The sequence below is a fragment of the Apaloderma vittatum genome, unplaced genomic scaffold (genome assembly GCF_000703405.1).
Source record: "Apaloderma vittatum isolate BGI_N311 unplaced genomic scaffold, ASM70340v1 scaffold4649, whole genome shotgun sequence".
NCBI lineage: Eukaryota > Metazoa > Chordata > Aves > Trogoniformes > Trogonidae > Apaloderma > Apaloderma vittatum.
This window is the reverse complement of record NW_009733391.1, coordinates 23,680-39,040: the sequence shown is the minus strand read 5'-3', so window position 1 is coordinate 39,040 and position 15,361 is coordinate 23,680. Positions and strand designations below refer to the sequence as shown.

Below are 15,361 nucleotides of genomic sequence, written 5' to 3'. Positions count from 1 at the left end.
TTCAGTTCTCAGCAAGGAACTCTAAGGCCAAGCACACTAAAATTCTGTAACTCCACTTGACAGTTTCTAAACACTCGCTGTGCTTTGAAAGAGCTCGAGCCATTTTCGAATTTCCATGACTTCATGGGCATTCTGGTGCTAGTTATCATGCACACAGAGGTTAAGTGATTGCTCATTCTCTGGGGAAATCAATACAGGGATCCTCGCTGCTTTGAAGTCACAGGCTCCCTGGCCTTTTCCCCTTTCATCATACCACCTCTGCCATACAGATTAATGTAATCCCAGCACAGAGACCCATCTTTCATCCTCAAAGTCTCCTCATTTCCCAAAAGTCTTCTCCAATTTGGGGATGATGAAGTCATCCCAAAATTAGGCAAGTGCAGCAACCACTCAGAGTTTTTCCACTTCTGTTTGCTTTCAGCTGGAACAAGGGAAAGAACAGCAGACTGAGTACCCCTTCCACCTCTGTTACACCTACTGCTCTCACATCACCTACCAAAGGCATCTGCCCAGCAAAGGATACACAATGTCCTGATATTTTCCACATGTGGTCCTCTGTCCCAGGAGGTCCAGCAAGGTCTGAACGGTTCCTGACTGCACTGGCTCCACCTGGCAACGACTGCTCTGAACCTGAGCAGTCAGAAGAAAGAATGATTTCCAGACCAAAAGGAAACAGGCTTGTTCCTTCATCCCTCCCTCCTTCATCTCCACATAGAGCAATGAGACCTTCAAACTTTGATATGGGGAGGGAATCAAGGGGACACCTGATACGATGATACAGACACAGTTTAGGCAGCTGCTGGCATCACTCCCTTTCCAATTTCATTGTACACCCCTCATGGCAGTAGGCCAAGCTATCAGCTGAAGAATTCCTCTTCATCTTACTATAACCTCCTCAAAGGAAGTTTATGGCTTCCCATCAAAGGCTAAAGCACACCCCCAGGGATTCCCATCTTATTTTCCTAGGCAGTCGCAGCTCTCTCACCTGACAAAGGAAAAGGTGAAGAGCACAAGACGTGGCCTCAGGCAGCTCTGCTAAGTTGGCTTCTGCTGCCTCCTGCAGAATCTGGCTAATTTCTTTTTGAGAAATAATATTGCTGCTCTGATATCTCAGAAACTTGGACAAAGGGAAAAATAAGAGGCATTAAACAGCAAAAGATCCACAAGCTCCAACAGTGACTCGTCTCCTCGAAAGATCTCTTCTATGTAAATGGATGCCGCAGCACTTTAACCACGGGCTTGATTTTTATACCACTTCTATCAGAAACACTGCAAATATGTGTGTCGACAGTGCTCTAATTTATAACCAGACTTATTTTGGTTTAGGTTCAGAAGGAACTAAAATAAACCAGAAAACCTTTTAAAAGTGAAATAAGAATAGCAAATATTCACAGACTCATACTGTATTTGGAGGGTGAAGGTTCACTTTAACAACCCCTTTCTCTTATTCACAGCCTTGAGGGCTTTATCATCAGTATTTCTGCTGGGTAGGATCACATTTCCCCCTCTTGCTCACAAACCCTGTGGACAGCAAGGTAATAGATTGTGGCAGCTCCCTGTGCTGAAAAGTCAGGTCTGGAAGGTCAAAGACAGGGAGAGAAGCTGTTATGTCAAGCAGAGCTCTGCTCTCCAGAAAGAGCAGCATGCTCCCTAGCCAGTAACAGCAGTTGCATGTTCTCTGGAGATTTTCCCCGGTCCTCCCCAGGCATTATATAATTATATAATCTATAAATAGATTATATAATAAACTGCTACAAACACCAGAAGAAAGGACTAAGAGTGGGCAGTTTCTGCAAGTATGGAAGGGAACTTCACTTGAAAATATCAGTATTGTAGGGCACGGACATAGTGCCAGGCAAAGCTACAGCAGTATCTGAGATTGTGTGTGTGTGTAGGGTGAAGTTCCAACAACTGACCCACATGTACTGTACTGACATACAGGAAAAAATGGAGAACAGCCTGCCTTTCCCCCACTCACCAAAGTCATCAGCCTGAGAACCACCGGCTGCAGAAGGGACTTCTGGCCCCCATCGAGTAGTGTAAAGAGCAGGAACCTGTGCCAGGGTTGTGAAGCAACATGTAGAGCTGGAAGGGAAGGAGAAGCCAATTAATGACAGCCTTAAAATCAGCCAAGTGACAGGCTGGACCCAGATAAGGACAGTCTTCAATACTGACCCCAAGTCTTCTCGTCTAGAACACGTGCCGTGAAACAGTAAGGGCGCATTTTGCTCTGCTCTGATTTGATTTTTAATCTGCCACTCTTTGGGCAAGAGTTAGTCATGAGGACAAGAGCTTAATAGCTTTTTAAAGCAGAAAATGCATTTTGTCCATCTTTATGCTGGTACAGGAAGAGAAACCTTCTCCTGGGGTGCATGTCATAAAATAGTAAGGGGATATCTTTAGCCCAGGGTTTTAAAAATAATACCCTCTGGTTTCAATATGAGGACAAGTTTCCTGACCATGGGTTTTATTTAGCTGCAGAATACCCTTTGGGGAATGAAGAAAGCCCTATAATATAAGCTGCACAAACTGAGCCTGGATCTGCACCAGAAAGCAACCATGGGGAACAGCCAGGCTGATGGCAGCAATGCAAACAAGTAGAGAAAATGTTCTTAATAAGGAACATATAGGATAAACAGAGGTAAAGCTAAAGGTCACTGTGACAGCACAAAGTCTCTCACTGAACTGAAGTGTTATTACCTTGTATTTATTGCAGTATAGGAGCAAGGGATGAACAAGTACAACAGGTCAGCAGATATAACTTGTAATCCCATGGCAATACATCAGAGTTTTTGAAAGGTCCCTTTTCCACTGGCAGCAGTCATGTTACCTCTCTAATGCCACTACAAGAATCTTTTCTATAGGAAAACAACGCTAGAAATTCATGTAAAATGTTTTGGCAGTATCTTTTAGCTGGTGGAAATACGGCACTGTGCACTGAGCCTGCTCTGCACATCTGGAAAAATCTCTGAACCAGGAGAGGGTTTTAGAAAGTCTCAAATGAGGCAACTCCAAGAGGCAGAGCCCAGGCCGCACTCTTTGCCACATTCTCGCATCTTTCAGTCAAACATAGCTATGACCCTCATTGTGCTTCAAATAAGGAGATTCCTGTTATTGCTGTTGTGAACTTCTGCACCACAGCAAAAACTCAGGCAGTCAAAGTGATAGGTTCATCTGCTGCTGAAGCAGCATTTCATTTGTGTAATCCCAAATCAGTGGACCGTCCTCAAAACGTGACACTTTTTTTTTTTTTTTTAACCCAGTCTTTTAATAGCCTCCCTTCTGCTCCTGGTTGTCATTCATCTGCAGCAGTACATCTTCATTCAGCTGCTGCCTCTCTGCCATCAAGTGTCCCTTTTGTCTGGTGTTCATTCACTCCATTTCCTCTCTTAGCATTTAAATGACTGAATTCAACGGATCAGGGTACAGAGAAGTTTCTGTCTTTTTTAAGATCAAGGCAGCACATGGACTTTGTGGCAGGAGGCTGACAATAAGCAGAAGGGTCTATTCCTTCACTCAACTGTATAACGCTGTCATATTATGTTACGCTGCTACCATGGTATGCATTAGGTCTGACATGGACTCCAAAAGCCAAGGTCTGCATTCGCCTCCGGAAATCTAGAATTTCCAGCTTCCATTCCCTAAGGCTGCCTAGCCCTCTGCTCTCCCTTCCCCTCTCTGAGGGCCAAACTGTGACTGAGGCTCTCCATGTGGAAGATACATCATATTCAGATCCTCTCTTCCCTATATTTATGGTCTAAAGGTTGGCCTGGGAGTGAAAGACTATTCCTATACTCCTTCCACACCTAAATCTTTCACTCTTACCATATTGGGGGGTGGGGAATGACATTTTTCCTTTTGGAAAGCATCCTGGTGTCCAAAGCCAAAGTGAGGGCTCATGCCTGCAGGGGAGCCAAGCACTGTGATTTCATCCCACAAAGCACACAATTAACTTAAGGCATAAAAATAATTTTTCTTATTGGGCATAAACTCATTAAACATCTGTTCCAGAGTGCTACAAGATGGAGATAAAAGAACTCAAAATCATTATGGGAGGGAAACCCAGGAAAAGAAAGAGCAGGAAAACTTTACCAACATCCTGGTTCTTAACATACAGGTATTCCAGTAAGGTTTCCAGGCAGGCAACCACAGCTTGAGAGAGCAGCAAGTCTTTCTGGAATACCAAGATGGCGAAGAAAAAAAAGAATAAAAATCAATCAACAGCTATTACAAGAGAAAAATTCAAAAAGTGGCAGGATCTGAAGAGCAGGCAGCACAGGAAAATAACACCCTTCATCTCCTTCACGGGCTGCAACATGCTGCAAATTATCTGTCACGTCAAGAAGCCAGACAAAGGCACGACTACTTATTCTCAGACTAAAAAAAAATGAGTAACAGCCTTCGAAGAATAAAGACACGAGCCCAACATCGCTTGAGAGAGTGAAATATTAAACTGATGTACTACCCCCCAAAGCACCTTGTCATGGGTGTGGGGGAGGGACTAGGATTTGTTACGCTTTTCCCACCTCTGTCCCAATGGCTGTGGTGTGCCTGCAGAGCAGGAGATGGGAAAACAGAGACTGTCATTAGTACATGGAATTTCAGCTATCCAGTTCAGCAGCAGGGAGTACCGCACAGCTGGATTTACCTTCTTTCTCGCTGCACCACGCTGCAGCAAGAGCATTTTCCCACTTCATCATCACATGTCTCCAAGGGATGGAAAGTGGAGGTAGAAGACAAAATTAAAAAAAGGCAGCCCCTTTGGTTCTGTAATGGGGTGGTTTCTCCTCAGGTAAGTGTACCCAACACTAATGTTGTTCCAAAAGTCGTATTTTTATATACCTGCAGCTGGACATGCATCAAAAGGTTCTGCAGACTGATGACAAGTGAGAAGACCTGCTGTGTGGCAAGGGGGTGCAAGGCAGCATCCTGCAGTGATGAGGGCTGTGGTTCTGTAGCACCTTGGGCAGTGTTTTGGCGAACGATCACCAGCAGGGAGGAGGAGAAGTTCTGTTGCAGGACAGATCTCAGGAACTGCATGATGCTCACTAGACAGGAAGCCACTTATTAGTGTGTATCAGTGTTTTCCTCTCCCCTGACCTGTGTGTTGGTGCCTATGCAATAGCACTGGAGAGGGTGAGGAGAGAAAATTTGGGCTTAAGGGCCCATCGGAGTTGCCCAGCAGCTGCTGACAGCTGCAGACAGGAATAGCAACATGACTTCTCTTGTTTGTCTCCTCCCTCGAGATGCTATCCCAGTTCATGCTCAGTTCCAGATGTCACTACCAACCTCCAAGGAGGATTTGTTCAAACACAGCAGAACTCCCTTTTTACTCTTTGAAACCATCAGTTCCACACTCCCAAAGCCAAATGGACCAAAGCTTCCAGATTCTCACCAGCACCTCCACTATCCCAATCCACAGTCACCAGTTCCCCCTTGCTGCCTGTACTAGTAGCTGCTTTCAGTGAAATCCCTGTAAGAGACACAAAATACCTAACAGCAGGATTGGCTGCTTCTTCCTGAAGATGACTGCATTCAGGACTTTTGTTAAGTCTACAGAGAGAGTCTGGTGAACCTAGAGAAGAAGGAAATAGAAGAGAAAAAATGTTGCTAGTTTAGATCAGGCAAAAAGCTCCCTACATAAAGTCCTCAGACATTAACCCTTGGCGCTCATTGAAAAAGATGGGAACAACAACAATGGGACTTCAGGAGTTTGACCCAGATGGGGCAGTCACATCACTGAGCCCTGAAGTTTCACTTGCCACCAGTTCCCAGCCCAATGCAGCTTCCAAACCGCAACGTAACTTCTTTGCGTGTCTCACTCTCACTACTCCCTGCAGGCCTTCTGGCACACAGCTGTCAGCCTGCTGAGCACATAGAGTAGCAGGAAAAACCACCACCAAACATGGCTGTACCCGACCCACACAGCCACTCAGCAAGACCATGGAGCCAGGTAGCCAAACGCAAGCAGTGACAAGAATAGGTCCTTGCCTGCTGGAGCTGGGAAACTCCCAGAAAGCCCAGGGCTAGTAACTATGGCGTGAGTGAAGGAGGCAGAGGAAGTTAGGGACTTGAGAACTAGGGGAAACGGGAAAGGTGGGCTTGAGAAGGCAGTCTGCAATACGCTGTTTTCCCCACAGAGCAGCCATCCAGCAGCAACGGCATGAAGCCTCATAAAGCCCCAGAAGGGTTCAAGCTCTTCAGCAAGGCAGAGAGCTGGCATGGGAGGGCAGGCATAAGAACCACAGAGCTGATTCCTTCAAACCATCTTCTGAAGAAAGAAACATTCAACTGGAGAGCTAGGAGTACCTCCTGTAACAGGGTGGCAGTGGTTACTTGCCCAAAAACCGATAAGCCGAAGTCTTTAATAGCCTACCATTCATGACCCATATTTATCCACAGGCTTCTGCAAAAGCCAGTAGCAGTAAGACAGTTAGGATGCAAGCTTGCTGTGGCCACACAACTCCTTGCTATTAACATCAGCCTGAGATGAATGTGGCCATTTCTCAGAGCCTCTGTTCCTCTCTAAAAACCTGTGGGCTTGAGGAGACAGCCTGGCATCAGGTCACATTCACAGCCACAAAAGCCAAAAGCTCTCTTACAAGAGCCTCCAGGATGCTTTATGCAACTTCAGCTATAGTGAGCAGCAGAAAGAAGCAAGAAAACAGAGTCCTTCTCCTATCTCCCCTCCTTCTCCCTCAGCAGAAGATTAGAAACACTGAAGCAGCCTTGAACTGTGTCCATTTGCCACCTGTATCTGTAGTTTCTTTCCCCATCTCTGGTGCAAGAAGGATACTGGATTGCACATTACAGCACATCAAGCCAGTAAGGTATTGATGAAGTCAAACAGGTTCATCAGCCACTAAAAGACTGCACTTCAGGGATCAATATGAGCCATGAGTCACTCTCAGATCATGAAGCTCAATACTAGCCCCTAGAATTGAATCCTTTGTGGGACTGGCACAACACTGACCATGCAGACATGGCCCTGACTTCGAAACTGAGAACATAAGTTGTGCTCAGCAGTTAACAGAGGAGGGACGGGTAGGTCTTGCTCTGAATTCACACAACTGACAGCCCGTACAAGTGCCATGCTGTAAGACCCAAGCAGAGGCAGCATAGCTGCAAGGTAATAGACTTGGTCTGACCAAGCCTTTTGGAAGACATCTTCCCTCAGCATTAGAAAACCAACCCCTGCCTCTGGGCAGACACACGCATGGCCTTAATGTGATTTTGTCACCTGCAAACATGCGCACCGACTCCCAAAGAACACACCCTGATGGGCATGTGGGCAAGAGCAGAGCTCACAACTCACCACGTGCTACCCTGCTTACCTCCTTTAACTCCCTATCAAGAGAGGGAGAGAGACCTGAGTAGACATTTCAAAAGGAAACATCATCCCCTTGTACTGGCATTAGAAACTGCTTCCTTCAAAGCTGTCATCCCTGTATCAGCTGACAACTCCAGCTTAGCTCTCTTGTTGGACTGCAAAGCATCAAATACAATGACAGCTGCCCACATTCATAAGAGCTTGCTAATATTGAACACTTACTTGCCAATAATAGGTTTGAATTTTGACTGTTCCACTACGGACCATTTCCGTATTAAAAAAGAAGTTTACAATGTGGAAGCTGTGTCTCCCACCCCAGCCTTCCCTTGAGAAGGGCCTTAGAATGTATTTTGCTCTGTCCTGAAGAAGAAAATTATTTAGATCAGGAGGGCTGGGCATGCACTTTTTCTCCCAGAATTTCTGCTCCTCTCTAACTCTCCAGTGATTCAGGTCTCAGCCTTTAGTGACACGCCAGTTTCCAGTCCTGCTGCAGAAGTGAATAAGGGAACAACTTGCGCAACCAAGGCAAGTATATTCCAGGCCAAAGCAAACTGCTGTCCTCTGCTAATAAAGATTTTTTTTAAAATATTCTCTTTATTTTAAGGTTTAGTCATTCCCTGGATCTGAACACTAGAGTGGTTCTAACCTCAGTATTGTAGCGATGCTGATAAAGTAAGAGGGACGCAACCAACAGCCATCCAGAGCACAGCAAGGCATCCTCAGGTGAGAGGTAAGCAGGTTCGGAGGGAGGGGACCGCAACCAGGTGCACTCCAAAACCTTTTGCAGGAGGTCTACCAAGGACACATTGGAGAGCAGCACAGCCACTGCTGCATGGGAGAGATATAATCAGAGAGGCTGACGGGATGGCACAGGTTAAACCAGCTTGACAAGCAGAAGGCAAGCGCAGAGCACACCCCTGCTGCAGTGAGGCAGCAGCCCCAGCTGCCAGGGCTCATCAGAGTAAAGTTGTCCAGCTACGCTGGCATCCATCTCCCTCAGCACAGGCCACCACTCGGTCAACTAATGAAATGGCCAGCCTTCAGCTAACACAGCTGGAAGGCTGGTTAGAACTGTTCTCTATTATTACCTAATATTTTGAACCATGGCAGAATGGCCAGCCTTCAGCTAACACAGCTGGAAGTCTGGTTAGAACTGTTCTCTATTATTATGTAATATTTTGAACCATGCAATATCAGAACATTTCAAACAAGGCACTGAAACCCCATTGCTGCGGTTTACAAACAAGAAAAATACAGTGGTTCTGTCTCTCAGCAGCCAGTTCCTGAATCATCAGAAGGCAGCAAAAACAAACCAAATCAAAACCCTCAACCCAAACAACCTCATCCCAAATATAAAATGATTTTTGTTAAGTGTAACACTGTGTTTGGAAGGTGAAAAATACAACTTATGTGCTCAGATAATTAGAATGCAGTCTCTGATGGCCAAGCTACAAACCCACCGAGATTAACTTAGCAATCAACACAATCTTGCCTCACCTCTCTGTTGACTACAAGGTGTTGTCTGATGAAGGCTCCAGTACAGAAAATTCAAGGATGGCTGCAGGAGGTCAGTGTCCCTTGGCCTGCATTTCCCACAGAGATTACTGACTGGAAACAAAAGAAAATGGAAACGTGAAAAAAAGGCAAAAATAAACAGAGCATGGTACAAAGCAATAGGTATCTGCCCTAGAGTGTTTGCTTTAGACCAGAGAGTGCAGTGGAGGATGATAAAGGGGAAAGGGATAGAAAAAGGCATATTAAAGGGCACACGTTGCATTGGTCAGTAATGAATCCAAGAGCAACAGATTGTAAGTTACCTGTTTCCACAGAGTGAGTTTAATCCTAACACTAGGCCAATCATAATCAGTCCCGTGCCTGTCTCACATGGTGACCAGACTGTGGAATGGCACAGGGAGATGTGCTCTCCACTCTCACCAACTCTGCTCACACTAGGAATAAACATGCCATATTCATTGCAAACACCAAACACTTAAGAACAACCTTTAGCAAGAGTTTGGGAGGGAAATCCAGGACTGCAAGGCTCAGCAAAACTGTCATAGGAGATCTCTTGAAGAGCTTGCAGTCTGAGTAAGCAATTCTCAAAAAACACACATCAACACGCTTCCTAACATCCCTCCATCTACAAGCTGGTTTCACATAGACCTCATCAGAGAAAGGCGCCCTGCACATCCATCCCTGAAGAACATAGCCTGGCGAGCTCAGCAAGGAATGAAGGGGGTAGCTAGGGCAGGAGGAAATTCGTCTTGAAAAATATGGAGCAGAAAGCAAGAGCAGAAGGAACTTGTGACTCCTGGGAGCAGCTGAGCTGTGCTCTGCTATCACAGCAGCTAAAAAGGGCTGGTACAAGGAGGACACCTTTTCCACACCCCCAGTCCGCTTGGATAACAAATGTCTGTGAAACATTGCTTCTTTACAAGGGCAACACAGGCAGAACTGAGACATGGAACGTTTCAAACTGAAGGGGATAGGCTTTCAAATCTGCTGTAGAGATCAATTTGTCAAAGAGAGGAAGAGACAAGAAGATGGATCAGCTGAACTTACCCCTAGTATCTCCCCTTTTTTTATGGACTGCACAAACTTCCAATAGCCAAGTAAGAAGGGAGAAGTCACTGAGTAAGGATCACCAGACAAGAGAGCTGGTCACGTCATGCTGACTATAAACAAACTCAGGCTGCTCTTCCACGTCTCTGGGGTGGAGTTGGCAAGTCCTGCAGCAGGTTGGGACTCATGTACTCTGGACTCACACTCAAAGGAGAGCCCAGGTTCCCCAGGCTGCTGGTCCCTGATGGCTGGTTCACAAGACACCCCTAGGGCCTGAACCTCACAGGAGTGTGTTAGCAAGTGTGGATGGAGAAGTATGTTTCAGGAAGCACATCAGTTGTATGCCAAGTCAACAACAGTCCCAGACCCTGAAATCATGTCATGGTCAGGAGAACACTTTGGCTACCTCGTGAGGTTTCAGGCAACAAATGTATTGTAAAAGCAAACGGCAGAGAACCTGGGTTTTGTTGATTGAACTGGTAACCAGGGCTCTTTATAATGCTTTGGCTATGAAAGTATGCCAAAACAACCATAACTGTAATGCAAAGTACACCTTTCTCAAAAGACAAAGAGCCAGCCCCTCTTTATCTTATGGAATAATTACTAAACACAGATCAAAGCCCCCTGAGAGAAGATGGATGGATGCACAGACTCACCCTGGTGAAGCAGCTTGAAATCTGTGCTGTCCAGCTCCCTAACACCCTTGCTCCGCAGCTGCACCAGAAAAAGGAGGCTCATCAAAACAGGCAGGTTCCTGTTACCTAAGAAGGGCACAGGCAGATTAGCTTGTCAGCGAACTCTGAACTGTTGTACCTTAAGGCATGCCAAAAATTGTTAATTTTCCAGCTCAGGAATGAGGGTGGGTTAGGGAATGAAGTACTCCCCCTTTACACAGACACACACACGCTCCCAACTTAATTCTCATCTCCGCAGCTCCCTCTGGATCAGGCCTCCTTCCTGCCACTGTGGGCTGGCCAGAGAAAAGAGGAGGGAAAACAGGGCCTGGGGTCATGTAAGGGCCATGGCCACTGCATATTCAAATTGACACCCCTGACAAGCTAGAAGTTACCAGTCCTTTGCTGACTGCCCTCTTCCCATCTACTCAACCATCACTGGCAGCCCATGCTCTGATAGAAGCCCAGCACCTCAGAGCACTTGGCTGCACAGCATTTCTTCTTCTCCACCTTCTGAGGGAGGAAAATGCTGTGTCCATCCCACCCTACAGGGCAGAGCAAAGAGAGCAGAAGTGAGAGCCCCACATGGTACATCTGTACGTGAGGAGAAGGGAGATGCTTTGACCACCAACACTCAGGGCAACTCTCTATATTACTCACTCTTCCACAGCACTGTAAACAGGTAAAGAATTTGTAGTGTACACAGACATACCTAGAGCAAGCAATTATTGCCTCCAGAAAACGTCTTCACAAAGGCTCAAAGTTTTGGGTTTTGAGGAGGAAACATTTACTGGTGTTTTTAATGTTAACATATTCTTGATGGAGTCCCACTTTGGGCCTTCTTCTTGCCTAAGAGCAGGCTGCTGTTTGAAAGGGGTGCAGATCCCTTTGTTGACTAGACCTCACAGAGAGCTGCCCATGTGCTGGGAGACAAGGAAATCAAGTTTCCAGGGTAAATCTGGTGTTTGACTTTCTGGATAGGGCTGCCAGTAGCTCAGCTAATGAGTTCAAGACATAGTATGAAGAGGAGTTGGGGATATTAGTGGCAGCAGAAGGGCTCAAATCTTGCAGAAACCCCTCAAGCCCAATGTCCTGTCTCCCATCACCAGTAGTTTGATTTCTGCAATAGGAAAAAGGCAATTTGCCTTCCCACAGTCCCCGGAACCCCTTGATCAGCCACAGAGGGACACTGCAAGTCTGTATGCGCACAGTTCCAAACAATATCACATCTAGCAGATGCCAACATTGCCTTCTTTATCTATAATGTTGTAGCCTCATGCTCCTGCTTTCAACCTCCCTCTTCTCCAGCCTACTGGAGGTTGGACAATAACACTTTCTCTCTTGTTGCTTCTGTCCAACTACTGCATAGGAAAACATTATAAAGAGAGCAGGGCTCTCATAAGTGTCACTGGCCATAAGTAAAAGCTGTGCTGGCCCCTATCCCAGCACTGCTCCCTTCTTCAGCTCAAGCTCACAGGCTGCTTTGCACTGTTCATGACAGGACAACAGTCCCAACTCCATAGCCAGGGCTAGTAAGGAAAACAGAGGGATTTCCCTCACCCACAACCTCTCTAAATCTTTGAGAGATTTAATAAAATCGTGAGAGCTGGTAATACCACAGTTCTTGTCTGGAGATCAATATAATGAACAATTCAAACAATCCCTGCTCGCAGCCCCTGTGCCCTGGGAACCAAGTGTACTAAGGCACACCAAGCTGTTTTGCAGAGAAAAGAGACAAGAAAGAGGATGTCTTTCAGTCAGCAGCTGAGCCTCTGCTCAAGCTGGGAGATTTACCAGCACAGCTCTCCACTTGAAAACTTATGATAGTATAAGAAAACCTGGCCTTGGTTTAACAATCACAGTTTGAAGCCAGAACAACCTAAATCCAAAAAATATTCTCTCAATTCAAAACAAGAACCTCTAGAGAAGGAAACTAAATCAGCACAGGTCTGTACATAAATTTTCTTATGCCAGTAAGTACTGAAGCCGCTCAAAACCATTTGATCCCAGACTGCATCCCTTCAGCCATTTAACCTGCCAGTTGACCTTACAGCAAGACCAAGTCACAGACAGGAGTCACCTTGTAAGGAGGTCGAGCTGCTCTGTACCAGCAGCTCCTGCAAAATCTGTAGGAACTGATTCCGGAGGAGGTCACAGACCAGGACATCCTCATTTCTTTCCAGGAAGGTCCTTAGAGTCATCAACACCTTCCAAGCCACCTCCACAGAGCTCGAGCAGACCAGGTCCTGCGAGTGAAGAAGCATACACATTACCTTTCCGCCTTGATTAGGCAGAAGTCACAGCTATTTAATACTATTATGCTAATCGTGTGCCATGGGAAACAGCCTAATAAAGCACCATTCAGATTAAGTACATCCTGATTAAATAGAGAACTGAATACAGCAGACGGACTCTTGGCTGGCAGGCACCTCTGTGTAACACCCCACTGAAAGAATGCATTGGGCTATGTAACTCCAGTACAGCCCACAAGTGTCGGGGTAACACATATTTAAGGCCAAGGTTTTAGATAAGAGAGATCCTAAAGCCAGAGCCCTGTTAAAGAGTACAGACCCTCTGGCACTTCTGCTCTCCTTGTTGTTTTGAAAAATCAGGTTGCATGTTAAAGATGCTTACCTAAAATCAAGCTTATGAGTCAGTCCACAGTTACTCGTTTTCAAAAGGCTGGCAGCCTTGTATCTGCAGTAGCAACGGAACAGCTAAACTGCATGAAACGTACATAAACCAGACAAGCAATCACTCAGTTGCAGAAAATGGAAGAGTCGTGTACGCAGCATGCAGCCCATGAGCCTACTTCTTGACCACAAAGCTCTGTCTGGAGTCTCTGAGCTGAATCTCAGAGCCAGTAGTCTTAATTTGGGTGCACTTTTGTTGTTAATGTTAAATTCAGCTGCACAGCATGGTCAGATGCAGTTCCATAAAGATCAAGCAGAAAATCCCTGGTAGTGCTGACATACTATGATTGTCTCAACATGTATTGTCTCAGCACTACCTTTCCTCTCTTCCCCCAGCAGTCCTGGCTACTGCATTGCAAATGGTAGCCAGCTGAAAGAGGTAAAGAGAAACCTGGTCTCAGAAAGCAAACCTTACTGCCTTTCCCAGCAGCCTTCCCAGCTTACTGCCTTTCCCAGCAGCCTTCCCCTATCACACACACAGTAGTTAAGCATCCAAACTGGGATGATGGTGAGGAAATGGCTGTGGGACCCGATACCTAGGGAAAGCAGTTAAGATAAGAATAGGCTGCCTGTATCAGAAAAAAAAAAACTGTCCAGTTCTGAGCCTGATTCCTGCCCATTTCTGAGACCTTCAGGAAAAAGGGGCAGGAAGCTGTCTGCACAAGCAGCTCTGCTGGCATAAATCTGCTCCATATGACATTCTTCTCCAGCCTGTTTTAATTTCTCTAACAGACTGGAGAAGAAACATCCCAGTTCTTAGCTTTTGCTCTTAAAGGAAAATCTCATGTTCTTTTGTGAAAATGTCAGCAAGTATTTAGGATGTGACTGATGAACAGTCATGGGACAAGTGGCCATTGATGGGGAGGGGTGACAGGGCAGGTGGGAGAGGTGAAATCATAGAAACATAACAGCCAGAAAAGACCTTTAAGATCATCAAGTCCAACCACCATGACCACTAAACTATGTCCTGAAGTGCCACGTCTACTCTTTTTCTGAACACCTCCAGAGATGGTGACTCCACCATCCTGGGCAGCATGTTCCAATGTTTCATCACACTTTCAGTGAAGAAATTTTTCCTAATATCCAATATAAATCTCCCCTGGCACAACTTGAGCCCATTTCCTCTTGTCGTGTCACTAGTTACTTGGGAGAAGAGACCAACACTCACCTCAAAAGTGAGAGGTGGTCTCTGAACAGCCATCAGGACCTGGAATCTGTCATGGTCACATGGGTTAACAGGGTTCACTACATCAGCCAAAGGCAAACAAACTGCTACTTCAAGACCCCTTCTCCCCTGCACTGATTAATTTTCCCTGTTCCAAGATTTTTATTTTATCTTTTAAGAGCAATAAGATGTGGTATTTGCAGTCCTGAAAACTCAAGAGTACTGCAAAAACCTCTGACAAGACTCTCCAGTTAAAACCAAACAAAATTAAAACCCCAAGCAAACAGAAAGCCATGCCCTCAAGACCTCTTCTCTGCATGATACTTTTTCAGTTCTTTGTTCCTCATACCCTTCTCATCTCTCAGTAGTAAGCCATTGCTCCCAAATCAGCAAAACAGCTTCTTGAAAGGCTACCACAGAAGAATCTGAAGTGCCCAGATGTATATATCGACAGAGAAAGGAACAGGGTTTTTCATGGCATACATCAGCAGCACCCTTCAGATTCCTTCCGAGGCAACATCCAGAAGACACCTCTCTATCACAGTGGATGGATGACAGAGAAAGAGCTAACACGCTACACGGACCCATTTTTCATCTCAGGCTTCCTGGGGAGATGGATGTCTGCGTACACACACATGGGCCCTTCTGGCAGAACCCTTGGCCTCGTAAAAGTACTAAGAGCTTTAAAGAACCAAAAAGCCCCCCAAACCAGGGTCAGGATAGCAGCCTGTCCTTGTGAAAGTCACATACCAGTAAAATAAGTACGATGCTGGAATTGCTCTTCAGAATGGGAAGTAATGGGTTACCACTGTTCAGCTGATCAGATGCGCCAAAACCAGCTTCATTACTCTCGGTTTCTTTGCCGTCTCCCCAGGAAAACCAGAGTTGGAGGACCTGGTGTCCAAATCTCCCCATAAGTTCAGGGTAGCGCAGGAAG

The 15,361-nt window shown here is 45.9% G+C and overlaps 1 protein-coding gene across 1 annotated transcript in view; it reads right to left on the bottom strand.

The window, feature by feature from the left end:
• Positions 1-358: 358 nt before the first annotated feature.
• MEI1 (meiosis inhibitor 1) overlaps positions 359-15,361 on the bottom strand; it is a 38,613-nt gene continuing 23,610 nt past the window's right edge. The window contains 12 exon segments of the mRNA XM_009875860.1: positions 359-516; positions 519-630; positions 986-1,117; positions 1,979-2,085; positions 4,093-4,174; positions 4,843-5,048; positions 5,494-5,575; positions 7,977-8,158; positions 8,828-8,938; positions 10,549-10,653; positions 12,647-12,812; positions 15,175-15,361. The exon segment at positions 15,175-15,361 is cut by the window's right edge and continues 29 nt beyond it. Of these exon segments, the coding sequence (XP_009874162.1) occupies positions 359-516; positions 519-630; positions 986-1,117; positions 1,979-2,085; positions 4,093-4,174; positions 4,843-5,048; positions 5,494-5,575; positions 7,977-8,158; positions 8,828-8,938; positions 10,549-10,653; positions 12,647-12,812; positions 15,175-15,361 (1,630 nt within the window).